This window comes from Cotesia glomerata, linkage group LG8, assembly GCF_020080835.1.
Source record: "Cotesia glomerata isolate CgM1 linkage group LG8, MPM_Cglom_v2.3, whole genome shotgun sequence".
In the NCBI taxonomy this organism is placed as follows: Eukaryota; Metazoa; Arthropoda; class Insecta; order Hymenoptera; family Braconidae; genus Cotesia; species Cotesia glomerata.
The window spans coordinates 5,441,137-5,468,335 of record NC_058165.1 but is presented as its reverse complement, the minus strand read 5'-3'; the positions used below and the strand labels follow the sequence as shown (position 1 = coordinate 5,468,335).

Here is a 27,199-nt window from a genome sequence, read left to right as displayed (position 1 = left end):
GAAAAACAATTTTGTAAATTATAAAACACCGGGTTATCGAATAAAAGTAAATATAAATCTTATATTCCTCAAGAGTTACAATTAATTTGATTTCGAAAAAGGGTTGTTCAGACGTATATTCATCCGAATACTCACCTATCCGAATAATGATTCGGCCGAAAATTACTCATCCAAAAAATTGGAAATTTTTTTTAGATGGTCCACCTTTACAATCATGAAATTTGAGTGTTTTCCATACATGCTTGTAAATTAAAATAAAATTAATTTTCAAAAATTAATTAATTTAAAATTAATTAAAAAAAATTTCTAATCTAAATATAAAATTATTTACATTTTTCGGCTAAATGAGTGATCGTCTGTTCATTCTTTTTGGCGTATAAATTTTCGTTGTTATGTTTTTTAATTTATTGAGACTTTGTAACTTTGAAAGATTCTATTAATATAGCTTTAGATTTTTCTTTATTTAAGATTATATTTTTCGGAATTTTAAAATTTGTAAAATTAATTATTTTAAATTACATTTAATATTTACTTTCTAAGTTCTAGTAATTTATTAATTCGGAATGTTGTTAGTCTGACTAGTTGACTGCAACCCAGTATTCCAAAGTATTCAACAACAGTATATGAACACTCTTTTTTACACGCTTTATATTAGCTTCACTTGTATGTCAGTTTGTCAGTATGTCAGTAACTCTCCGTGGGTAATCTGCGCGCCTGCGGCCTTTCTTGGTTCTGGTAGCCGTTTCTCAGGCTCGCTCTCCGAAATCGAACTCTGATTCCCCGTATTTATAATATTTATAAATAATTATTTTTTATTAGCTTCACTTGTATGTCAGTATGTCAGTATGTCAGTATGTAACTCTCCGTGGGTAATTTGCGCGCCTGAATATTTTTGATAATCAACAAATAATAGTTTAAAAAAACTAAAAAATCACGCTTTTATAAATAAACCAAACTAAAAAGAAAAAAATAAATAATAGTTTAAAAAAACTAAAAACACGCTTTTTATAGAAAACCAAACTAAAAAATAGAAAATAAATTTAAATTAAGAATAGTGTTAAAAATTTCAATAAATATAAATTAATAATAGTGTAAATAAAAAAAAAATGTATTTTATTTTAAAAAAAGCGTGGGGTGCTTTTTAAGATATTATCAAAATGATAATCACTCTACTCATATCTGTCAATAAAATATTTATAACTATTGACACCATGCACCCACGCTTTTTAAAATAAAATACATTTTTTTTATTTACACTATTATTAATTTATATTTATTGAAATTTTTAACACTATTCTTAATTTAAATTTATTTTCTATTTTTTAGTTTGGTTTTCTATAAAAAGCGTGTTTTTAGTTTTTTTAAACTATTATTTATTAATCTCATCAATACATCTTTGGCGTGAAATACCACTCGAAGTCATAAACTCACTTAGCATTGAGGCATTTAAATCTGGAGTGTTCGATTTCTTCTACGATCTTGAGCTCAGGGAGACCAAAGAACCTAAGAACCATTGACTGCAAATAGTTTACTTAATTTATAATTTAAACTGAGATATATATACAAAATTTATTACTCTAATTAATGAGTGTTTTACATGTCATCTTACATGTTATCTTATCATATTTTAATATCATCTTTTTCATATCACCTTTATACGATTTTCCATCTTTTATTATTATATTTTATATTTATACTATCACTTATTAGCTATAATGCAGAATATTGATATTGATATTGATATCGACAATGTTTATAGATTTACAAATACTTATGTTACTCTATGTATTAATTTTGCCATTTGGCTTTCGCCTTGGCATTTAAATTGAATAAATAAATAAATAAATAAATAAAATTTATTTTGTTAAATCAACACAAAAAAGTGTAAAATATTTAGCATACAAATTTTTTACTGTTCAAGCAAAAATATATTCATGAGTTTCACTGGATTCAAATAATTCCAAGTTGTAATAATATTTTTACATTTGTTTTATAATGCAATATAGTATTTTTAATATTATTGAGATTGGATAATTTATCAAATGTAAATTTGTTATTAATAAAATAAAATTTACGGGTAACAATTTGTACAATGAATTTGTAAAATTTTTAAACTTATATTAATTTGATATATGGCTAAAAATTCAATTTTAACAAAAAACTTTACCATAATGTGGGTAAAGCTCATCCGTTTTTTAGTAGATTTCATAAAAATTTAACTATTGCAGCCGTTTTCATGGTGTAACTTTTAAAAAATTTAGCTATTTTCTGACTCAGTTTACCGAGCTGACATGAGTCAGAAAATGTAGTTATATTATATTTTATAATTTTTTATTTTAAAAACAATTTAAATCCTCCTAAAAATTTCTTTAATTTAATTAATTTGCATTATTTCCTGTATATATTTTTGACTCAATAATTTTATATCACTATTTAAAAAAGCTAGCAATATCACTATGATATCATTATGATTTTATGCAGATATGACCATCACTTTATTATGAATTCATGTTAATATCATAATGATTTCATAATCAAATTACTAGAAATTTTCTTTCTCCAACAAGAAAAATAAAAATTTTATAATCTAGTAAAAAAAAAATTTGTTCACATAAATATTTTACTTATTACGGGTATCAAATGTATATTAAGTAATATGGCTTTTATATGAATCTCATAATCTCATATTTGTGTTAAAATATGAGATTCATAATGAACCTCATCATGATAAATGATTTTTACACGGGTTTTTTTTAGCTACTATCTGAAATTCTTTTTCACCACAGATATCACTGAGTAAAATCTGAGATGATATTTAGTGTCATCTTGTTCTTTCCGTGTGGATAAGTAAAATAAAAAATTTTTTATGATTAAAAATAATTCGAGCTTAAATTTTATATAATTTAATTACTTGAAAAAAAAAATAATTAAAATAAACTTGTCTATAAAATTTATGAGCAAAAGTTTTATTATTTCAAAAATCACCATCATACATCTAAAAAAGGTAATATCATTTACATGACTAAATTAAAAAAACTATACATAAATGCAAATCAAGGAAGATGACCACGAGCAAAATAATTGCTGATTAAAAAAAGTAAGCGTATATATAAACAATAGTAACAAAAATAAATACTTTATAAACATCGGTACAAAATGAATTTCGAAGAAACAAAATTATTTAATTGGGTTTATTTGTTGATATACCTGAGTTACATAAATATTAAATTTAGTATTAGTATAAATAACTTAAGAAGTTATAATTTTAATTTTCTTCTTCTAATTTCTGTAATTTTAAATACCAGCAGAGTCAAAATAGAAAACTTTAATTAAATTTAATAATAGACTAGAAATAATTAATTTCTACGATTTCTTCAATTAAGCAATATTGAAAATGTACCTAACATTCCGCTATAATGGTTTACATATTATTTTATACTGGTTACACTATTTCCGTAAAATCTCTTGTCAGTCTTAAAAAAGTAATAGAAATAAATGAAAAATGGGCAAAAATTTTTTTTCTTCGCAAATAAATATTTATATCATTATTAATATGCGCTAAAATGTATATTTAACATCCATTACATATAAAAAGAATTTTTCCAAATTTTTAGTATCCAAGATAATTATTTACAATGAAAAATAAATAATAATATCAATATTTCTTCTTAAAAATAATTTAAAATAAAAATTATTTCAAAAAGCAGCATATAATAATAATTATATACATATAAAGTAGCAATTAATTTAAAAAAAATGAAAAACCAATTTCTTCTTTTAAAAATAATAATTTTTTTTTTAAACTATAAATTATCTTAGGCAAAAATATAAACGACTAGTCAAATTAAAATAATTCTTTACATCTTCATTCACGTTGTAGTTTTTTGTTCTTGAATTTTACTATTCGAACCTAGAGTTGACTCAACCGGTGAATCAACTGAAGAAGGTAACGTATGAATAGTCTTCTCAAGATAAACCGGAATTTGAGTTTCTGTTGAATCAACAGTTATAAAAGAGCCAAGTCTCGATAATCTTTTAGCTGGATCAGTATTTCCCGAATTATCTTTTTTTCTAAGAACAACTGGAGTTATTTTTTCATTGATTTTAGTATCCGTAAATTTAAGCGGAATTTTACTGGATACTTCTGAAATAGTATTAACACCAGTTAAATCCAATGAATTTCTATAAATTGGCTCTTGTGTCTCACTAGCATGTATCGAAGGTTTTCTTATTTTACTTTTAAAATTATCTGGTTTATCTTTTGGCATTCCTTCAAAAGTAGAACTTCTAAACAATCTTTGAGTAGATAAATTATTTATTATTTTTTCAGTATCAGTAGAATTAGACGCTGTAATCCATTGACGTGAGTCAGGTTTTTGTTGTTTATTTTGAGACTTTTCAACTTTCTTCCATAAATTAGCAATTTTACTAGCCGTTTCTTTAACCAATTTTTTATCCGAAATTTCAGGTGAATTTTGAGAAGCTATATTAGCATTATAACTCACCCTTTGCTCACTATTAACAGGCTTTTTAATGTTTAGTACATTCGAATAAGTACTCTCAATTGGATTTTTAAATTCCGTCCCTGAAAATCGCTTAATTGGAATTTTAGGAGATCCAATTTTCTCCGTAACACCTTGAGTTACTTTGTACTGACTATTCTTCCCAACAGCTTTACTCTTAATATTAGAAGACGATAAATTTCTCGTAGGCTTCGCAATTTTAGATTTAGAGGGCGAAGCAATCGCAACAGTCGGTGCATTTTCCATTTCAGGTTCATCTTTAGTGAACGTTCCTTGTCTCTCCAGAGTTTTAGGAATTTCTTCTTGATCTTTCTTACCGACTGTAGATTCTGACGGCGTGCTATGACGCTTATAACTCCCACTACTTTTTCTCTGAGGAATAGAACTTTTTTTATTCAACGTAATTGTTTTAGTTACTTTCTGCAAAGCGCCCAATTTCAATTGATTATTATCCGGCGTGGATGTATTCTTCCGAAGAGTTGTAGCTCTAGTGGCTCTAACTATCGGAGAAGTATTACTACGACCTATTCCACTGATATTGATCTGTTTTACCGGCGAAGATTGCGGAGTAGTCTTCCTTGTATTAGGACTCGAATACAAAGCCTTTCTTCTTCCTCTAATTCCTTTTGGACTTACCGGTTCTGATTTTTCTTCTGAATTTCCACTATTATCTCTCGGCTTAACAATTCTTGGCTTTTTTAATATTTCTTCTGTCGGAGAAAGTTCATTTTTATTATGATCAAATTCATTTATTTCTAAATCATTCACAGTATATTCTTCATTCAAATCATCATCTTCTTCAACAGCTTCGTTATTTTGTTTGCCATTTAAATTACTCACAATATTTCTTCCTTTAATATCAAAATTTTCAATAGCTTCAATAGCATCAGTAGCTTGATAATTATCAACTTTATTTGGTTTATTTAATAACTGAGGAATATTTGAATTTTTTTCCGTCCCTTGACACTCTTTACTTGCTTTATTTTTTTTATAAGTTCTAGAACCGTCAATATTCTTAAACATGGGAATCCCAGAAGAACAAGAAGCGGGAATCTCTGTCGGTAAATTACCGACAACTTGAGTTTGAAATCTCGTTGGATCATCTTGTCGTCGTTGTCTAGGAGTAAGTCTAGACTTACTTAGATCTTTTTTAATCGACTCTGGAGCAATAGTATAAGTTTTATACCTTTCTTTAGCTAATTGTCTCTTTTGCTTTGGCGTTAATATATTTTTAACTTGTCTTTTAGGTGTTGATTCAGTGCTACTGCAACTGTACTCAGTAGAAATAGGAGTAGCAGCTTCATCAGTATCATTACCATCCTCTAATTTATTATTCAACTGCTCCGATTCAAATTCATCCGGAATAATTTGATATTCATTGCAAAGAGTATCACTGCACATAGTGTCAGTATTAGCATCCAAAGTCGTGTCATCAATATCAGTAATTTCATTAAACAAAGAAGGAGGATTTATATTATCAAGAAACTCACTGAGACTATTAGTTGCATTATTTCCCGAGTATTTTTTTTCTAAAATAAATTTATTCATAAGACTAGAGTCTTGATTCTTAACATCAACTGCCTCGGACATAATACTAGCTACGCTTATAATACTATTGTCCATCTCTCCGCTGTCTAGCAACTCGTCCATTATAGACGGAGGCTTAATATTCTCTAATTGTGAAACATTTTTAATGCTACAATTATTCAAAAGACTTTCCAAACTTCCAGTATGATTATACTCTTGGCCTAGAGCGCGTTTAGCAACAACTCCAATAGGAAGAGATTTTTTTCTATCCGGAACTCGTGAATTGAACAATGTTGGAGGAAGCGACGTTGAATTACAATTAAGACTTTCAGTCGCTAAATAACTCGAAGTTAAAGAAACAAAACTGTCCATTACTGATGGAGGTTTTACATCATCAATATCGTAAGTCAGTTCATTATCATTAAATTGATTACTCACCACTTCAGCTAATTTAAAAGCTTCCAATTCAATTATCCTGGACGTTGTCATGCTTTGTTCAATTTCAGTGTTTTCAGCAAGTGTTTCAAGCTGAGTTGGACAATCTTCTTGGACACAATCACTGTCATACGATCCAACTAATGGAATACTTATACTTATAGTAGGAAATGATAATTCATTGGGTGACTCTTCATTCCATGTGTCACTTTGATTGCTTTGTTTCATCACAATTAAATCTTTTTCTCTTATAGCTTCTGTTTGCTGAACAAGAGTCGCTGTTAAACGATCTAAAGACGCTATCATTGCATCTGGATCACGTTGTCTTCTATATTCTTCATCTTGATCTTTAAATAAGTGCTGATTGTTTTCTTCTTTGAAGTATTTATTAAATTTTTGAGTATTTACTTCTATCTGAGTTAAAGTTTTGTAAGACGTAGATGAAACTTCATTTGCCGATTGATCTTTAATCATTTCTTCCGAGTCTTCTTCTTTTTTCTTAGAATCATTAAGAAGAATATCTGATTTAGAACTATTAAAAGAGTGATAAAAATTTTCTTCCAATGAACATGTGTTTGATTCTTTGCAAACATCAGTATTAGAAAAACTTATTTTACTAAAATTATCTGATTTATCATCAGAACTTTCAACTTGATCCAAAGCAGAAGTTGTCTGATAGCGAATTAAATTATTATCTCTCTGCAATGTCTTCTCCAAGCTATTTCTTCTTATTGATTGTCCATGTCTGTTATTTTGCATACCAATATGAATACACGCCGCCAATAAATCATCATCATCATCATCATCATCTCCATCACTTGCAATAGAACCAGTTAAGCTTTCTGATTCAACATTTTGTTTAGTTACTTTTAATTCACGTTCTTTTAATTGCCTATCATTAATTATTTTCGGTTCATTGTCAATTATATTGCAATTTTTAGTAACATTTACCTGCTCGGTACAATTAACCTTTTCTATATAAGGATAAATTCTTTGTTTTGAAGCTTTGTATGATTTAACTTCACCCAATTTATTAAAATTATCACTGGAAGAAATACCAGCAAAAATACTTGCTTCGGGCTTTTTTAAAGAACTCCGAAATAAATATTCATTTTTATTTTTACTCACCGGAAGTCTGTCAGGCAGTTTCATTTTATCATACTGCAAATCCGACTGTGATGAATTCAATGAAGTACCACGAGGAGTCCCTTCAGTGTAATAAGTCTTTACAGTATCATCCTGTTCGCTTCCTGCAAAATATTCAGTGGCCAATTTTTCATCATCTGAATTACGCTCAGCGTATCTTAAGCTATAATTTGTCGGCTCGTCCAAATCAGTCTCTGCATAATCACCAAAAAGATTTTTATCATTAGAAACTGGTGATAAAAGCGGTTTAATAAATCCAGTTTCATTAAATTTAGAAGTATCCGTCGGAGAAATAGAAGATTTAACAGAATCTGTTGGAGATAATTTATTTTCAATAGGTGATCTTAACAAAGAAGATTCTTGACTAGCTGCAGTAGCCCATGATATAGTAGATGTAATAGTATTTAAATTATCTTCAGTAAATTTTTCACCAAATGAATTTTTAAACCTCAAACTATTTTTTTTTTCCAACAGAGTTTTATTAAGTTCAAAAACATCTTGATTATGAGGATTTATCGTAGAATGTAAAGAAGATGATTGATTTTTTTTATTAAAATCCGGTAAATCAATATGCCTGTGAGCTTTTTCAAAAACAGTATCAGAATGTGTGCTAGTAATTGACCTAACAGATTCTTTACTTTCACTTCTGGGTACTTGATTACCAATAGAAACTTCAGCATGATTTTTATGATAAGTCCGAGTCAAACAAGTGACATCAATAAAATTACTTTCAACTTTAAAAGAAAATTTTTCATCTTTATTAGTAGGAGAGCTGCTGGGTTCAATATTATCGCAAGTCTCTGAAAGATTCTGATCAATTTCTTGCTCTAGAGCTCGTTGTCTTCTCGCGACTAACGAAGGAAGAGACGGCAAGCCCAGACCTCGAGCTGTAGAGTCAAGATGCACTAGATTGCTGCCACAAGGTCTGGCACTGAGAAGATTTTTCAGCGCAGCAGAAGATCCCATGGAGATCATTTTGTGCTTTGAGTGTACAAGACTTCTCAACATTGGCACAGCTCCAAGGTCCCAGAGGAGTCTTTGATCATAGGGACACCTTGCTGAGAGATTCCAGAGTGCTCCACAGGCATTGCTGACCACAGTCAAGCTCGGTGATCGTAATTGCCTTAGCAGAACTTGCAAGCAACCGCGTTCTCTTATAATAGCCCGGTAGTCATCTCTAACAGCAATGTGACTTGATACGTTCCTTAAAATTCCTCCAGCGTTTTCAACAATCGAAAGAGTCTTGGAAGGTGCTTTGTAGCTGAGCATGTCCACAAGGAATGCCAGAGCACCTTCTACAGCGCAAATATCGACCTTGTTGGTGCTGCAGTGGGCAGACAAGTTCCAGAGAGCTGAAAGGATTGACTTTAACGTTGACTCTTTTCTTCCTTCCATTGAAGCTTTCATCAGTCCAGTAACAGCTCCGACTTCTCTGAGGATTTGCTTGCTGTTGCTATCAGCTCGCCATGATAAATTCCTTAAGACACTGGCTGTAACTTGTCTTAAGTCATCGCTTAAGCTGCAGAGCTGGGACACTAATGCTTTCATAAATTCTTTAAAAGAGCACAAGAGTGCTTTGTTGTTCCCGTCGCCGAAAGTTAAATTAGTCAGAGCCATCCCAGCGTATCTGCGGAGAGTTATGCAGCTTTGATCATCCGAATCAGTTCCATGGGCAGCGTGGTCCATCTCGATTAGCTCTGCGACGGCATGCAAGCCACCGAGTTGGCACATTGCGTGGCGGTGAGCTTCATCGAAGGACAGCTTCATCAATGCTGCTATCGTAGGACCTGGGTGTCTTTCAAGGTCGTCTGGAGGTCGCTCGGTTTCGAGACAAGTTCTCAGCATTTGACAGTAATCGCGAACTTGCTCAAGGAGTCGCAGGACTCGGATTTCACGTCTGCCTATTTTTTCGTCGCTTCTAGCGAGGACCACGTTGTGTAAGGCTCGAGAAGCTCGCTCACGGATTTCTTGATCCTGGCCAGGAGTGTGGATCAGTTGGATTAAAAGGGGTAGGCATCCGGATTGACGCATCACGAGGCAGCTGTCGATTGAATTGCTCATGGCGAGAAGAGTTGAACTCATGTCATCACGGCCTTCTGTGCTGCCCAGCATTCCTAGAAGGCTGTAGACTACGTCGACTTTTGCGCCTAGGCGCTTGTGGCCTTGAAGGTCTTTTGAGCTGCTACTTCGAAGAGAGTTTATTGTACTTGACATTTCCTGGAGATTAATTGATAAGTTAATATTGGATTTTATTAATCAATAATGGGTGGCGCAAAAGAACTGGTTTTTTTTTAGATTAATATGAAAATATGCTAGTTTACTGTAATTAAATTTAATTAATTGAAATATTGTAGACCAAATAATGTTATGATTTTCAGGTAAATATTTATAAGTGGGGTCAACCATTTTAATTTTCATTTTTTTAAACGAAATTTCTATTTTATTTTATTAATATATTTTTTTTCAAAAAATACATAAAAAAATAAACAATTTGAAAAAAAAAAAATTGATTAAGGTAAAGTACCCAGTACTTGAACACTTATAAAAATGGGACCATTTGAACCGTCTTTTCGAATCGTTGTAATACAAAATCCGTAAATTTATTATGAATAACATGCGAATATTATAATTATTCAATAATACAGTAATTGGTTTCTGTAAGTTTTTTCAATTATAAATCAAAACAATTATATTTTTGTTAACTTAAAAATTGACATGTCATACTTTTCGAAAAAAAAATATATCAAAAACATCAAAAAAAGATTAAATATAAATTTTATTCAAAAACATGAGGGTTCCACGACAAAATCTCCCCGACAAAATACGCTTTAAAATCTCATTGTTCCCTTTTATCATGGTTTTTGTGTATATTTATACGAAATAGACCATCACAATTATCAGGGATAATAATATTATAATTTAAAATTAGATTTTATAGAGATTTTGTCGTGTCACCAAACATGAGCCAAAATTTTTTCCAACTTTTGAAGGCAAAAAAGCTATCAAAATCTTTATTTTTTTCTGTCACGACATTTTTTATCATAAATGCGCCGTAAAAACAAGCAGAATCAAAAAAAAAAATTTGAAAATGTTAATTTTTCACCTAGTTATGGCCCAAAATGGGGTTGACCCCACTTGTAAATAATTATCGTTTTTTATTACATTTATTTCAACGTGCGACGAGGGTTTTTGATTATATTTAAATGGATGATTAGTTTATTTATTATTGATTCTAATTTTTATACATAGAAAATGTCATGCGCAACAATTTTTGTATTAGGTACTATGTGTTTTTTCTATTGTAAGATTTGAAGGTATTTATTAATTTTTTGGTATAAGTATTGAGTAATTTTAATTCATCATGTAAAACTTTTAATGATTTTTATTTGTTTGTAAACACATAGGTGTCTGATAATGTTAGAATAAAACTGAAGTAACGTCGCATGTTGAAATAAATTTAATAAAAAACATAACATTATTTGGTCTACAATATCATGATTTCAATTAATTATATAAGAATCTAGACCGGATTAAAGAAATATTATAAATAAATTTTTTTAAGCAAGTTTGTAATTTAAAAAAAAAATTTTATGATTTTAAAAAAATTATAAAATTGCTTTGAAAAATTTTTTTTTGTTATTCTATTACTTTTTTTTTTTTTTTTAATATTTACTTTTTGTTGAAAAACTTTTTAAGTGAGTACTCTTAAAATATTTTATTGAGCTAATATTTCAAGAAGATTTATAAATCATAATAGATTAACATGATACTGAAATAAAAAATAATCGTGTAATTTTTAGAATTTTGTTTTGACTTAAGTTTTATAAAAAAAAAATCGGATGCTGAAAAAAAAATGATTAAATTTTTTTATAAAATTAAAAAAAATGTCTAGTTTTTTTGCGTCATTTTTTCTGATTAAACTGAAGAATTGATTCTTATAAAAAAAAAGAGACTTGAAATGATTACTGCAATGCAAAATGAATACTTATATAATATTCAAATCAAATCATTTTAAATAATATCTCTAAGTGCGTTAAACATTCAAGAAATCATTTTTAATCCCTTTGTTTTTTTCAGAATTAATAAATAATTATAATTATGATTAATTTTTAATGATTACATTGTGACTTCTGGGTATACTATGTTGGTCAGAAAATCCTATTCGCTGATGTATCCATGTATTTCGTTTGATAGGCCATTCACATGGCGGTGATAATCCATAACCATCAGCGGATATATTAGCTTCAGTATCTTCCTCAATGCTTCTGTCTTCATCGTAACATTTATTTGTTCTAGCGTAAAGCTGAAATTAAATTAATATATATGTAATTTTTTATGTTTTATGTATTTAATTATTTATTATTTTTAAATTTTATTTTAACTAATAACTAATATTTTTAAAAAATTAAATTTATGAATTTTTTTCATTTTTACATGTGATTTTTTTTTTATTTTATTTATTGAAACTAAAAGACATCTGTCGGTTTTTTAGATTTTTATAACAACTAAATTATGATAAAAAATTTTTTATAAAAAAATTCCACATCTATAAAAAAAAATTACAAGTGTATATTTTTTTTTATAATTATTATTATTAAAAATCAATAAAATTATCAGATTTCTGTTAATTTCAGTATCATAAAAAAATTATCAGATTCACTAACTTCAGATAAAAATTAATTAACCAGATATTTAAAAATTTCAAAAATTTTTTTAATGTAAAAAAAATTATTATTAAAAAAATTACAAGAAAAAATTTGACATGTAGAAAATTTTAAGTGCAATTTTTGAAAAACATTTTTTTACTTACAATTTTTATTGATTAAAAAAAATTAAAAATTGTCAAAAGTTTGCTAACTTTAGTATTACTAAATTATATAAAAAAAAATTGACATAAAAATTTTTGAAAAATAAAAAATGCAATTTTTTACAAATAATTTTCTGGTAAAAATTTATTTATTAAATAAAATTAAAAAAATGACTGATAATTTTAATGTAATTAATTTCAGTATTACTTATTTTTTCTTAAATCTTTATATAAATATATATATTAAATTTGCTAGGTATAGAGCGCAAAGAAAGTTGTAGCCGAGAAAATCAATATCTATACGAGATTGGTGTGGCAGTAATACGACTAGTTTCTGAGTGCTATGCGCAAAAACGCAAAATTTTTTTTTGGACATTTACTTATTTTTGATTAAAATTTCACTAAAAATAAGTAAATTATAATGAATAAAAATTACTGCATGTACCTCATGAATTAACTTTAATTACATGAGTACGTTTTTGTAATTAAAAAGAATGACTTACCTCAGAACTTTGTACACCGCATTTCTGTTGATTTAATTTTTTTATTGACTCCATGACATTGTTAAATAGTCTTAGCACAAACTTGATATCTTTTTCACTGCATAATGTCAAAAATATTTGATAAGAAATCAAATGAATGACATACGGTTGAGACAAAGTATGACAAAATACAACCAACACCAAATACGACTTGACGTGATTCACTAGCACTGGGTCTGGTTAGTTTTAGTTTAGTTGATTTTATGAAAATAAAGATTTAAGAAGGGGAGCTCCTCTTCAGTCAGGGGCGGATCTCCTGCTGTGCGCTATGAAGAGACTTTTACTTAAAATCTCGTATCGCCTTGCTCAGTTTGTATGGGACTGTTATCTATGTATTTTCAAGTCCGTCGTACTGTCGTACCCACCTTTCACGCCGACGCATAGCGCGTATATAGTTCACTCTTCACTCAATTACTTTATACTGCTCGATGCTTACACATTACCTTGTCGGGATAAAAATTTATATTATTTTTTAGCTATAAAAAATATCACACTGAAGTTGGCAGGTATCCAAAATTTTTTTATAATTTTATAACAATTATATAAATTGTTATTAAAAAAAAAATTTTAATTAAATTAGCCGATATTTAAAAATTTTAAGACATGAAAGTTAGCAGTCACTTGACCATTTTTTAACTTTTTTTTTTTTTTTAAATTTGTTCTAAAAAACTATTTCAGAAAAAATGTATTTTTAATTTTTTTTAATTTCTTCATGACAATTTTTTTTTCTATTTCTTTTTGTCATAATTTATTCGCAGTGACTATTCATACGGATATACGGATGAATAATATATGATTATTCTTCCGGATATATATATTTTTTTAAATTAAATATGTTTGGACGATTAGCTCTTAAATTCAGATTGAAAAATAAATTCAACTGGAAAAATAAATTAAATTTATTCATACGGTTGACGGATGAATAGACACATCCATTTTTATTTACTGAATTTTTTCTATGAAATTTTTTTTTTTATTTCTGTTTTATCCTAAATTTAATTCAATATTTTTATTTTGATTATTGCTATCTAAAAATGTCGAAAAAAAATAACTTTCAAACAAATGTAGAGACATATTTTGCTAATTAAAACATCAAATTTCTTTTGAATACCTAAAAAAGAACAATAAAATTTGATAAATTTTTTTCATTCCTTATTAATTTTAATACTGTTGTTTGCATAAATTCCCTGAGATTTATCAATTTTTTATTCTTAAATACAAAAAAAAAAAATCCTTTAAAATTACAACATTTAAAAATACTCTTGAAAAAAATCTACAATTAATATTAATTAATTAATTTTTTTATTAATGTTTAGAAAAGACAATATAAAATAACATCTACACAAACTAATTAATTACCAATGCGCATTATGCTTCTGAGAAACTAACTCAATAAATTGTGAGTGGCTAGCATATAAATCTAAATCTTTGTCCATATCGATCCACCTAACATTAGCAGCATCATCACCTGCTTCAAACGGAATATTACCAACAATACTACTATCTTCATCATGAAAATTACAAGCACTAGTTTCTAACCAAGAGTTATCAGTGTTTCGTGGATCATCAACATATCCTTCGTAAATTTTAAACCCACTGCTAAATAATTTATCAATTGAACTTTGGAATGTTTTAATTTCTTCCGGAGTTTTTTCCAATGCATTCACGGCTTCTTCCATGAATTCTCTTTTCAAAGTAGCCGAGACAAGTTCATTTGCATCTACCATGCCTCCAGGTATGGCCCATTGTCCTGAATCTCTTCTTTCGATCCCGACAAATTGCAAAATAGACTTTTTGCTTAGTTCATGTTTTATAATATTTCCTAAGCTATCTCTCTTCCAGCGGGTAATTATTGGATCCGCAGCATGATTAGGTCCCCAGTGCCGTAATAAGCCTCTACCTTTGATGCCAGTACGGCCGATTGGGTTCAGTGGATGGCCATCTTCAATTGTGTATGGTTTCATAAAACTTTTCCTGTTGATATGTCCTGTAATGAAAGCGTGATTATTATTTTATTTATATTTAAAACAAGAATATTTTATAAAATTATTTATTCATATAACCTGCATTGAAAATGCGAGTTTCAATACCTGTTGAGCCAACCGAAACTAGACAATTTCAGACCAATGCGACTGTTGCCGGGCAGAAATCAATCATTTCTTCCCGGCGGACAGAAAATGACGATTTTCTGCCCGCGAGATGAAGTGGCAGCTTTATTTTCAATCCTATTAATTGTTTGTTTATTTTATACCTTTATAATTGTCATTCTAACCGTTAACTGTACTGACATATTATAATTCTGTTACTAAGCATAAATAAGAATGACAAAAGAAAACTATTCAATTTACGAATAATGTTTAATAAAAAATAAACTATTACTTTCTATTTTATTATGTTTTATAATAAAATGGTATTTTCGCTATTCATCTGAAACTATCTAGTTCTGGTTGGCTCCAGACATTGAAACTAACATTTTTAATGCAACTTATATGAAAAATATAATGTGTGCAACTTCACTCTGTTCTGAAATCGTTTTGTTTCATCTCTAGTCACACAATATACTATTTTTATTAATTACTAGCAACCTTGCAGTCATTATGTGACTGCCGTGACTTGTAAACTATAAATAAATAAATAAAATTTTGCTTTGTTGAAAAATGACTTTTGTTAAATTGCACTGTATTTTTTTAAGAGCGGTTGATAGTTGATTTTCAAACGAGTTTTGTTCATGAATGAGATAAAATTTTGAAAAAAACGCTTCGCTCTTCGATAAATAATTTAATTATTTATCGAAGAGCGAAGCGCTTTTTTAGAAAATTTTCATTTATTTATGCATAAAATGCGTTTTAAGATTCCATAAGTTGTACAAGTATGACAGAGATACTTTCGTTTGTCCAATAGAGGGCGAGAGAGAGAAAAAATGTAAACCCTTCTTAAATATTAACGTTTTTAAAGATATAAGCTCATCCCGATGTCACATTCATCAAGAGCTTTCATTTGAGCACTCACATGCATTTTGATATATTTTTCATATATACATACAAATAATATATACAAATATATGAAAAATTGATGTGGGTACTCTAATGAAACGTCTCGATGAGTGTAATGTCGGGATGAGCTTATATCTTCAAAAATGTCAATAGTTCACAAGATAGTAGGTAATTTCTTAACTATTGACGTTTTTAAAGATATAAGCTCATCCCTATGTTACACTCATCAAGAGCTTTCATTTGAGTACCCACATGCATTTTGATATATTTTTCATGGATACATATATAATATATATAAATATATGAAAAATTGATGTGGGTACTTAAATGAAAGGTCTTGATAAGTGTAACATCGGGATGAGCTTATATCTTTAAAAATGTCAATAGTTCACAAGATACAAGCTCATTTCTTAATTATGTATCTAGAGATAGAGCATTTTCGAATGCAACTCAAATATTTATCATAATAAATTGACTATCGGTGAGAATGATATGAAACCTTGAAAAAGCACAAATTCAAGTCAAGACCTTTGTAATGACACTAAATTTCACTAAAAAAAACCGATTTTATCACATGACTATCCTGGAGACAAAATTTTTCTTATTCTAATAATAATATCGATGACGGCTAATTTAATGTTAATTATTTTACGTACCATCCATTGCATTCCAGGCAGGTTTAAAAGATTGATCTTCAATATTTTTATCCACAAAAAAACTTTTGTTTGGATCATTGTAATAAGGAGGATTGTACTCTGGAAATTTTACATGCCATGGTACTTTTTCATCCGGAATAATGAATCTTTTTATTTTACTAAATGGATAATATTCTTGTCTGCACTTAAAATGAATCATTTTTTGTGAGATTTAGGTTTAAGTTACTAGGTAGTTGGAAATTTTAGCCAATCAAATATATCATTGCTAATTTATTGTGACTTTATCAACCACTGAAAAAAAAAATATAATAAAAACTAATACATGTTTTATTAAATACAAGGATTAGAATGGTGCAAAAAAACAGAGTTTTTTTTTTTGTCTTCAATTAAAATTTTTAGTCCTTTCCAAAAATCAACTTAATAAAAAAATTTTAGGGGGGCTTGAAATAGATTTAAGAAAAACATGTATTACTACAGTATTTTAATTAATAAATTTTTGAAAGGTGAAAAAAAATTTGATTGACTTGTAAAAATAAGAATTTTGATTGGAAATTTCAAAAATTTACATAATTTAAATAATTTTTAATTAAAAAAAAAAATTAAGTGACGAATAAAAAATTATTAAAAGCTAAATTTAATCTATTACAATTTTTTAAAGCTTTAAAAATTTTGAGTGACCAATAAAAAAATTTTTATTGAAATTTTTAATGATTGTGAAGTATAAACAGACATCTGTCAATTTTTTGGATTTTCTTGACAACTAAATTAATATTAAAAAATTCCACAGCTAAAAATTATAAAAAAAAAATTAAAAGTGGAAATTAAAAAAAAATGTATAATTAATTATTAATAAAAATCAATGAAAATTGATTCAGCAGATATTTAATAATTTTAAGAATTTTGGTGACAACTTAATTATTACAAAAAAATTAAGAAAAAAAATATGAAAATTAAATTAGCCGACATCTAAAAATTTTTAGAATTTTTTTTTACTGAAAAAAATATTATAAAAAAATCTCATTTGTAAAAAACTTGAAAAACTGTAAGTGCAATTTTAAAAAAATATTGTTTTGTTTTAATTTAATTATTACAAAAAAATTAAAAACGTTGGCTAACTTCAGTTATATAAAAAAGTTCACATGTAGAAATCTAAAAAAATTAAAAAATGCAATTTTTTTGAACAAATTGGTTTGCTAAAAAAAAATTAAAAAATGGTCAAGTGACTTTAATGTCATTAAAAATCAATAAAATTGTCAGATTTCTGCCAATTTCAGTATCATAAAAAATCATCAGTCGATTTTTTTGCACCAACCTAACATCAACATATATCAATTGAAATCAATAACTAACCTAAATGTGCTAAATTGCTTGTCAACATTAAATAGCAATTTATTCAATAATTTAATTATTGTTTATTTTTTAATTTAAAAAACTGAAAATAAACTATTTAATCTTTTTTTGTAATACTAAATTAAATTTTCAAACAAAGTCCTATACTGGTTTTTACATATATACCCACTTTATCTCACTCAGCTACACAATCTGACAAGTAACTTTTTTAGTTATTTCTTCAGCCGCTAGGCATATTTAATCGATCACGCGCGCAGTTAAAAAAGTGTCGGAATAAAAGAAGGGGGGAGAGAGACATTCTTGGAAATATTCTTGTAAATAACAGGGACCGCAGTTATTTTAATTTTAATGGTCGTGAAAGAGTGAATGACCATTTTTCAATTTTTTGTTAACAAACAAGTTAGTTCCAAGTGTAGTAGTCTATTTCTTTAGTTTAATAATTTATTCAGGTTATAACTATACCCTTTACAATATTCGAATGAAGTTAATTAAGTTTCACAATAGTTAATCAATCCCGTAGAATATAGTTATCAGTAAAACGATACAATGGATTAAGTTCGTGTATAAATATAAATGTCAGGATAGTACTCCGCGATTACAATAGTGCGATACGTAAAGTAAAGGAAAATAGGATAAGTGTCCTAAACCGTAGACGCGTGTATCTCAGAGGCTGAGGAAAATCTGCCTTGTGCCCCTTGACTCTTGAGGGTGTTAGCCTTTGCTAACACTTAGCGTTGTTCTTGGGGTCCCGTGACGTCATAAGCCCCTTTAATGCCGGGGAGGGGATTTTTATGGCCAAAGAGTACGGTGGTTGACGCAAAATTTTCGAGAGTGGAAAAGTACTCCCACACAAGAAATTATTTTCAAAAAATTGCATTTTCTATTTTTTTTTTTAATTTCTACATCAATTTTTTTCAATAATTTTTTTGCCATAATTTATTTGTTAAAAAAATTATTAAAAATAAATATGTGCTAAATTAGAATATGATAGTAAAGATCAGCTGTGCCGGTAAAAAATGGCGATAGTTTTTGACGACAAAGAAAATTTTGACCTTCATCTGTATGAGAAGCCACGACTGAAGAATCCTTTAAAATTAACATCACTGTGTGCTGATGCTTTGTTCAACTGTTTAATTAAAAATTTACTGCATCCTGGTAAAATTTACTATTGGATACATAAAAAAGAAGCTCAAAGAAAATTCTACGAGAAAATGCCGCTACCTTTCAAAGTGGTCAAGCAGTTGTGGGAATTGTTTGATGATAGATACTATCAAAATTATCCTAGTGATGAAAGTGAAGAATATATGCAACGAGTTTTGGGTATGGATTTTGAACTCTTGCCGGATATTACAACACACCCGCTGTGTGAATTTTGTGGACATCAAAACGCACAGGGAGAGTACAATTGTAAACTTTGTAATTTTTCATTAGCACAACCAGAAAGTACTTACCTATGTCATCAATGCGGTGGATACTATTCAAAAATAGATTATTGTGAAGATGAATGTAAATTTGATGATGAAGAAGAATATTCTGAGATGACAGCATATGAATGGTCTATGATAGACCTTCCTACATATCTTGATTGATAATTATTTTATATATATATACTTATGATTTCTTATAAACTGAAATGAACAATTTTTTTTTAAATCTATAAAACTTTTTTTTTATAAAAAAGTAAGTGTAAGAAAAATTTTTATTTCTTCAGCTAAGAAATATAATTATAAAAATTTTTAACTAATTAATTTTTCATTACAATGCTCATTTTTAACTTCCCGCTAAAAAAATCGAAGATTTTCAAAAATCGGGAAGTTATTGTTTTCACCCCGTTTTGCAAAAATCGAGTTTTCATCAGATCTCGACGTTTGAAGGTCACAGGAAGCTTCTCTGACTATCCCCGCGAAGTTGTCACGGTGTCTGTATGTATGTGTGTGTGTGTGTGTGTGTGAAAGTATGTGAACCGCTTATAACTTTTGAACGGCTTGACCGATTTCATCGCGGTTGGTGCCATTCGAAAGGGCTTAACCAAACTTAGATTTTGAAAACTATTTGGACCGATTCAGATCAATAGATTTTGATAAATTTTAAAAAAACTGATAAAAAAATTTTTTTCAAATGTGGTTTTTTTGGAATAACTTTTAAACGGCTTAAAGGTTCAATTCCAAAAATTAATCAGCTCTTAACCTCAAAAAACCACGTCGATCGCTACCAGTCCGGTCAAAATCGGTTGATTAGTTCGAGAGATATCGTGAACGAAAGAAAACCGAAAAAAGTGTTTTTTCGGAATAACTCCAAAATTTCTAGCGCGATCAATTCAAAATTTAAGATTCTTTGTGAGGCTTGAAAAACTGCGTCGAATGCTTCTAACTGCGTAAAAATCGGTTTATTCATTCAAAAGTTATTGCGGTTTAAAAATTCAAAAAATAGTGTCTTATCAAATCTCTATCAGACTTTTGAGCTCGAAGTGCTTTAAAGCATAGAAAAGCAATCTCTTTGAGCTCGGAGAGCTCAAAATAACCCATAAATTGTATTTTTGAGCTCGAAGAGCTCAAAAACGTCATTGGTGCAATTTTAAGCGCCTAAGTATGGAATTAGCGGGAAGTTGCAGGGATGGCCTTCAGGGTCAACCGTTTTTCTAATTTTTTTTTTTTCAAAATAAATTTTTTCTCTATTTTATTTATGAAATCATCATATTTAATAAGGAAATAAGCAATTATCCTAAAATTAGCAGACATTAGCGATTTTTTGGTTTTATTAAAAAAATAAATTAGTATTAATATAATATTTATAAAAAATTGCACTTGAAGTTTTTTTTCATTTTATAATTTTGATAAGTAGAATTTTTGTTTTTAATTTTTAAACAAAAATCAATTCGTTAAAAAACCTAGCCTACTTAATCGCCAAAAAATCTGAAGATTATACATCTCCTGATGTAGCGAGAAAACAATTCCACTTTAGCAGCTACGAGAAGCGAAGACAATTTACTGGCTGCATCTTTTTTAAACTCTTCACAGGACTAATTGACACCCCAGACATCACCAGTAGTTATGAGTTTATCGAGAACAAGCGTGATTTAAGACAAAATCGTCTCTTGAAAACTACCAACTAACAAAAACTACGTTATCAATAGTCCTTGCAACAGAATTTCCACAACTGTTAATAAACTTCACCAAGATGACTTTTTCAATGGATCTCCGACTCCTTCCAACATTAAACTCGAAGCCGCAAAATAAATTAAATAATTTCTGAATATCATGTTATCTCTATTACAACTTTTACTTATCATCATAAACTCAGTAATTTCTCCCATTATTATTATCTGCATTATTACAAACTTATTACTTCTCTCTTGTACGTATATCTATTTTAATTTCACTGTATAAAAACGATTGTCGTTAATTAATTCAATTAAAAAAAAAAAATTTTAATTTTCAATATCTACTAATTTTAGTATCATTAATGAGCGTACTTTTAATCAAACAGATTTTTAAGTAACATTGTTAATGTAATCTTGATACTTAATTAAATAAATTAATTTTTATTATACCTTATGTTTTAATTATTTCTTCTATAAATCTCATCCAATAATATCTTCCCAAAAAATTTATCAAGTAATTGAAAACTTGTGAAATTTTATTATCAAATTAAAGCATCAAAAGAGTATTACAATTTCAGTAATTTTTAATGAAGAAATAGATTATTTAACAAAAGAGCAATATTGAATAAAACTAAGCAATTAATCGTAATTACAATATTAATATCGTAAAATCAACTTATAAGAATACTTATAATCATAAAATATAGAAAAAAAAAGACAAATTAAATATTAATTTTGTTTTATTTTATATATAAATAGTTTATATTAATAATTTTATTATTTATACATACTTTGGTAAATTATTATTAGTATATCAAGTTTTATTTTATATATTACAATATTTCTGACACGCGTTAATATCCCCGGACAGAATATCCCCGCGTTTTTGTTAGTTTAATTTTGAATAAACACACTAAAAAAATAATGTTGAGATTAATTTTCAAATTATTATTCATGAATTTTTATATTTTTAAGAATTTTTAAGAGTTTTGTCCGGGGATATTAACGCACGTAACCTACAATATTATCTTATTTAAATTGATAAATTAAATTTAAAGTTATCAAAAAATAAAGTACAATGATAAATATTTATATAATTATTATATCCTGATATATATAATACACGCAATCAGCCAGTTGAGGTCAATCCATCATTGTTTTACACATTATTATTATTATTATTATTATTATTATGTTTATGAAGCATCTTGGACAGATATCAAATTACCGGATTTAAACAACTAAATATTTATCTTTCAGTACTTATAATAAGAGAAGTAGTATAAAATAAAATAATAAGAATATTGCTTTTAATTTTTTAACATTAGTGATGTTAAAGAAAAAAATTTTATTTTTAAATATCTGATATTTTTTTGAATTCTTTAAAATTATTTAATTAAATTCAATGTCTTTAATAAATTTTTCTACTTGTTTGAAAGTAAAATAAATAAAATTTATTTCTTTTGATTAATGATTTAAAAAATAAAATTATTAGCTAGAAAAAAAAAATAAAATTTTTGTGATGAAAGTATTTGTTGGAAAATGCTTCATATGATATAAATTAAATTCGATAAAAAACATCGCTACGTATCGATAAAATTAACATGTCCTGCATGACCAGCGTCTGTAATATCATCGTTAGGTTTATTTGAATTTTCATTCAAATAACTTGGGTCATATTCAGTTACTGAACAACTTGGCAAATTTTTAGAGCCTGGTATAACTTGAATTTGATCTGGTAAAAGTGAGGTACGTTCAGTAGCACTTCCCCAAGTTTCTTGATAGTTATTACGACCACGAATTCTCCGACTTAATGATAATCCGACAACTCCTAAATGTTCTTTAATGTCATTATGTACATCTGATATATCCCACATTGCTCTATTATTTAAAAATAACAACTTATTAGTAATTATATTGCGATAATTATTTAAATAAAAATTAAAATTAAATTAGCTGACACCTAAAAATTTTTGTAATTTATATTATTGAAAAATTATTTTAAAAAAATGAAAAGAAAAGATTTTACATGTAGAAAATTTTAAAAACCATACTTGCAATTTTGTTTAAATATTTTTGTAAATTCTAATTTAATTAATAAAAAAAATCAAAAATTTTTGAACGTCGGCTAATTTTAGTATCATTAAATAAAATTAATCAATTACCTGAATGCATCCCACCAAGCTTGACTTTGTGCAAGATTAACGTATGGTTTATGACTAAAGCTAAAATGATGCGCAACTGCTGCTAAAAACATTTCAATACATATAAGAAAGTCTTGAAGTTTTGAAGATATATGACGAATATCATCGGTATTATCAGTATCAAAAATGGTTGATATTACATCGAAGTATACCAACATTGCAATCAACACGCCTTGACTGTAAAAAGAAAAATAAATTTTGAAAATTAATAAATTTAGAATATTTTTTATGTGTTTAATTTTAATCATTTTGTTCTTCATTATGACGGATAAATTAATAAATTAGAAAAATTTATGGATACGTTTTTTATATTTTTTAGTTTGAAAATTTTTAAAATTCATATTTGTTTTGCTTTTTATTGAAATTTTCCAACTGAACAACTTAAAAAAAATTGTATATGATCAAAAGATTTGGTATAAATTTATAAAAAATTTATGAATTATAATTTTCGTAGAACAGAATGAAAAAGAAATTTTTTTTACCAAAATAAATTATAAAAAATTTAGCATTAATTCAAAAACTTTCTAATATTTCCTGTTTTAAACAATATTAATTATTTATTCTGTGTAATTATTGTTATTAAAAAAAAAAAAAATTGAAGTATATAATAATAACTAGCATTATTTCTAAAAACCAATGCTTGAAAACTCAACGAAAAATTAGGCTACATTTTTTTTTAATTTTAAAACTTAAAAAAAAAAATTAGAAATTAAAAATTTTTCGGTAATTTTGATAAATTTTTTAATAAATAATTTATAGGAAAGAAAATTTTTTTTTTTAATTTCCTATTTAGAATCTAAAAAATTATAAGTGTAATTTTTTAGAAATAATATTTTATACTTAGTTTATTTTTTAAGAAAATAAAAAAAAAATGTCGTGTTTGCTAATTTTAATTTTAATTTTAATAAAGTTAAAAAAAAAAAATTATGATAAAATTAAAAAAAAAAAAATATTGCTCAAAGTTTAAATTATTTGACCGAAAAACAAGAAGATTGTAAAACTAAACAATCAGTATAGTATACAGCAAAATATACTTACAAAAATGAAAAAAATACTACAGCTTTGATACACAAAAATTTTCCAATAGGTTCCATTGGCTTCAAGCTTTCTGAATTAGCCCGATAGAATAAAACTAAACAGTACATTGCTATAAATTGGGATAAATTATTTAGCGCAATCATATAAGGAAATGCAATATCTCCACGAAATTCTCCCTCACCGTAGACATTGTTTAATGCACAAATACTGAAAAAAAAAAAAAAATTATAAAATACATATTAATTATTAAAGTATAATAATGATAAAAAATCATATTTAATTAATCATAAATAATATTTAAATGGCTTACAAAGAAATAGCTGTTGATAAGGGTCTGACTACTGTATACTGAAGAATTCCATGTTTGCACATATGTACAAATTCTTTTCCCATTCGCCAATCGGATAGACAGCAAAAGGGAAACATGTGCTTCACTTGAGGAGACATTTCTAACCGACGTTCCAATTGATGGTCAGAATCGAGATAAGCCAACAAGTACATCATAAAATTATAAATAACATAAGCTTCATAACATTCACGTAAACTATCTACGTAAATACTGCCTTCGGGATAAATTAATCCCAGCCAAGCATTTACTGCGTAAATTGGTACCATCCATAATATTCGGATTATATACTTTTGGAGTTTCGGTTGCGTGTAATGAATCATATGTTGTATTATCTCATAAAATGCTATTGGTAATGACAGTAGCACAAATCCGCCACCGACCAAAGCACCTTGATCTTGTTTTTTTAACCCATTTCTTATTGAATTTCTCAATAATATTGGCACTAGGATACATATTAATAAGGCATAAAGACTAGTTAATAATGGCAATATCCATATTCGCCATTTTCTACAAATATTCGCCATTTTATTGTTGAAAAAGTATTTTTGTATAATGTCATATCATTTCTTCAATGACATACTATCCTAGAATGATAAAAAGTCAATTATTAGATAATAATATACAATATATAAATCAATATTTTATTATTATTGTAGTTAAAAAAATTTCAATGAAAAGCAAAATGAGCCTGCATTTTTTTTTACATTCCAAATTTATTAATAAAATTGAAATATTTATTTTTTAAGATAATTGTTTGGAAGTAAGGTCCATTCTTTTTCCGGTGATAAAATGTCAAAAAATATGATACTGAAATCAGCAGACATCTAAAAATTTTTTTAAATTTATTAAAAATAAATAATTGAAAAAAAGTATTTTTAAGGAAGTTCGAGCGTAACTAATGAGTCAAAATAATGTTAAAATTTTTTTTTAATTTTAGTCTTCCCAATATTCGTCAAAATTCTTTATTTTAATTTAAAATAATTTAAATTTAATAATTAATGATTTTTACTTATTTAATAAAGTAAAGTAATAAAATTACTTTCGTATTTATTACTTGCCGGAATAAATAAACAGATTTGGCAATTGCGCGCTTGATTATACTTATAACAGAGACGTGGATAAGTGTGTGAGTTAAACAATTCTCTCTCTGTAACTATATTTCTATCCTTTCCTTTTTTCTCAGCTGTTGACGCGATGTTGTCAAATCTTTATTCGAATAAACAGCTGACGATAAACGAGTTACAAACATAAAATTTAACTTTAAATATTTCAAAAATTATATCGGTAATGTATTATTATTAAATTGTTTTTATATTTTGCAATAATCCAAGTTTCTTGTGTATAGTTTTTTATCCGTTAAAGTTGGGAGGTTAATATTGAAATAAATAATTAAAGTCTCGACAAAAGTTTGTCCGCCATAAGAGCCCGTGTATAAGGAGATAAAATATGTAATTTTTAAAATTTAATATCTAAGTAACTAAACGGTGAATCTTTTTTAAATTTTGGGATTAGATAAATGACGTATTTATTTATACGTATACTTAATTTCAAAGCTCAAAGTTGGAAATTATTTTTTACATAAGATTCGCTCGAACCTCCTTAAAATATTTTCACTTGTAATTTTTTTTAAATTCTACATATGGAATTTTTTATGAAAATTAAGTTAACCGACATCTAAAAATTTTTATAATTTTTTTGATTAAAAAAAATAAGAAAAAAAACTTGAATAACTTTAAAGTGAAATTTAAAAAAAATATTTTTTTGTTCCAATTTAATAAATGAAAAAAAAAATTAAAAACGTCGACTAACTTTAGTATTGTAATTTTTTTAATAAAATTTTTTCACAATAATTGTACGACGCATTTATAATACAAATTGTCAGAAGTGTCAAAAATTGATTTTTTAATTAGTTTTAAGTTTTGATATAAAAAATTTTTATTTTCTGATTTTTCTAATTTAATTTTTTATAGAAAAATAGAAAATTTTTTTTTATTAAACTTTTTTTAATAAACTCAACAAAGAAAAAAGTTGTTCACAAAAAAATTTTAAATATTTTGATAAGTTAAAAAATTGTGGACCTTGCTTCCAAAAAATGTAGCAACAACTCATAAACAAGATAATTACAAGAAGTTATGAAATTAATTAGAATATTTTTGCTATATAATTAAAAAGTATTCGATTTACCTGTCAAAAAACAAAAAATACTACTCTGATGACATTACTTTATTTATCACGTAAAGAAAACATTTCACGACACTATAACAAGCAGATAAATGAATAATTAAATAAAAATAAATATTCAAAGAATTAAATTAATACATTTAAATGTAACTAAAAAATCAACATAACATTCATTACTAATACAATTATACAATTAATAAAATTATGAGTGTCAAGTGTATCACAAAGTTTTAGCAATAACAATAAAATGGTTATATTGGCATTGGAAACTAGCCAACTGAATCATGACATCTGTCGAAGAAAAGTCAAATTAGTGATGTCAGTCATTTTGGCGCCATTTTTGCGGAA

General features: G+C 27.1%; 3 protein-coding genes across 4 annotated transcripts; all 3 read right to left on the bottom strand.

Moving 5' to 3' along the window:
* Positions 1 to 3,784: 3,784 nt before the first annotated feature.
* On the bottom strand, positions 3,785 to 13,337 carry LOC123270267. Its single transcript, XM_044736251.1, has 3 exons — positions 12,942 to 13,337; positions 11,752 to 11,934; positions 3,785 to 9,848 (listed from the first exon to the last, which is right to left on the bottom strand). Exons 1-3 carry the CDS (start codon positions 12,993 to 12,995, stop codon positions 3,870 to 3,872), a joined length of 6,216 nt encoding a protein of 2,071 aa, XP_044592186.1. The 5' UTR covers positions 12,996 to 13,337; the 3' UTR covers positions 3,785 to 3,869.
* Positions 13,338 to 14,259: 922 nt separating this feature from the next.
* On the bottom strand, positions 14,260 to 18,186 carry LOC123270625 (ADP-ribose pyrophosphatase, mitochondrial). Of its 2 annotated transcripts, none has more exons than XM_044736760.1 (3): positions 18,145 to 18,186; positions 16,630 to 16,920; positions 14,260 to 14,967 (listed from the first exon to the last, which is right to left on the bottom strand). In XM_044736760.1, exons 2-3 carry the CDS (start codon positions 16,826 to 16,828, stop codon positions 14,336 to 14,338), a joined length of 831 nt encoding a protein of 276 aa, XP_044592695.1. In that variant the 5' UTR covers positions 16,829 to 16,920; positions 18,145 to 18,186; the 3' UTR covers positions 14,260 to 14,335. The 2 variants fall into 2 exon arrangements, with proteins under 2 accessions (XP_044592695.1, XP_044592694.1); XM_044736759.1 differs by having other exon boundaries at positions 17,980 to 18,148.
* A 4,366-nt stretch (positions 18,187 to 22,552) lies between these two features.
* Positions 22,553 to 27,047, bottom strand: LOC123270886 (transmembrane protein 184C). Its single transcript, XM_044737038.1, has 5 exons — positions 26,855 to 27,047; positions 24,632 to 25,254; positions 24,322 to 24,528; positions 23,245 to 23,460; positions 22,553 to 22,960 (listed from the first exon to the last, which is right to left on the bottom strand). The coding sequence occupies exons 2-5, from the start codon at positions 25,192 to 25,194 to the stop codon at positions 22,663 to 22,665; spliced, it is 1,284 nt and encodes a 427-aa protein (XP_044592973.1). The 5' UTR covers positions 25,195 to 25,254; positions 26,855 to 27,047; the 3' UTR covers positions 22,553 to 22,662.
* Between the last annotated feature and the right edge of the window lie 152 nt (positions 27,048 to 27,199).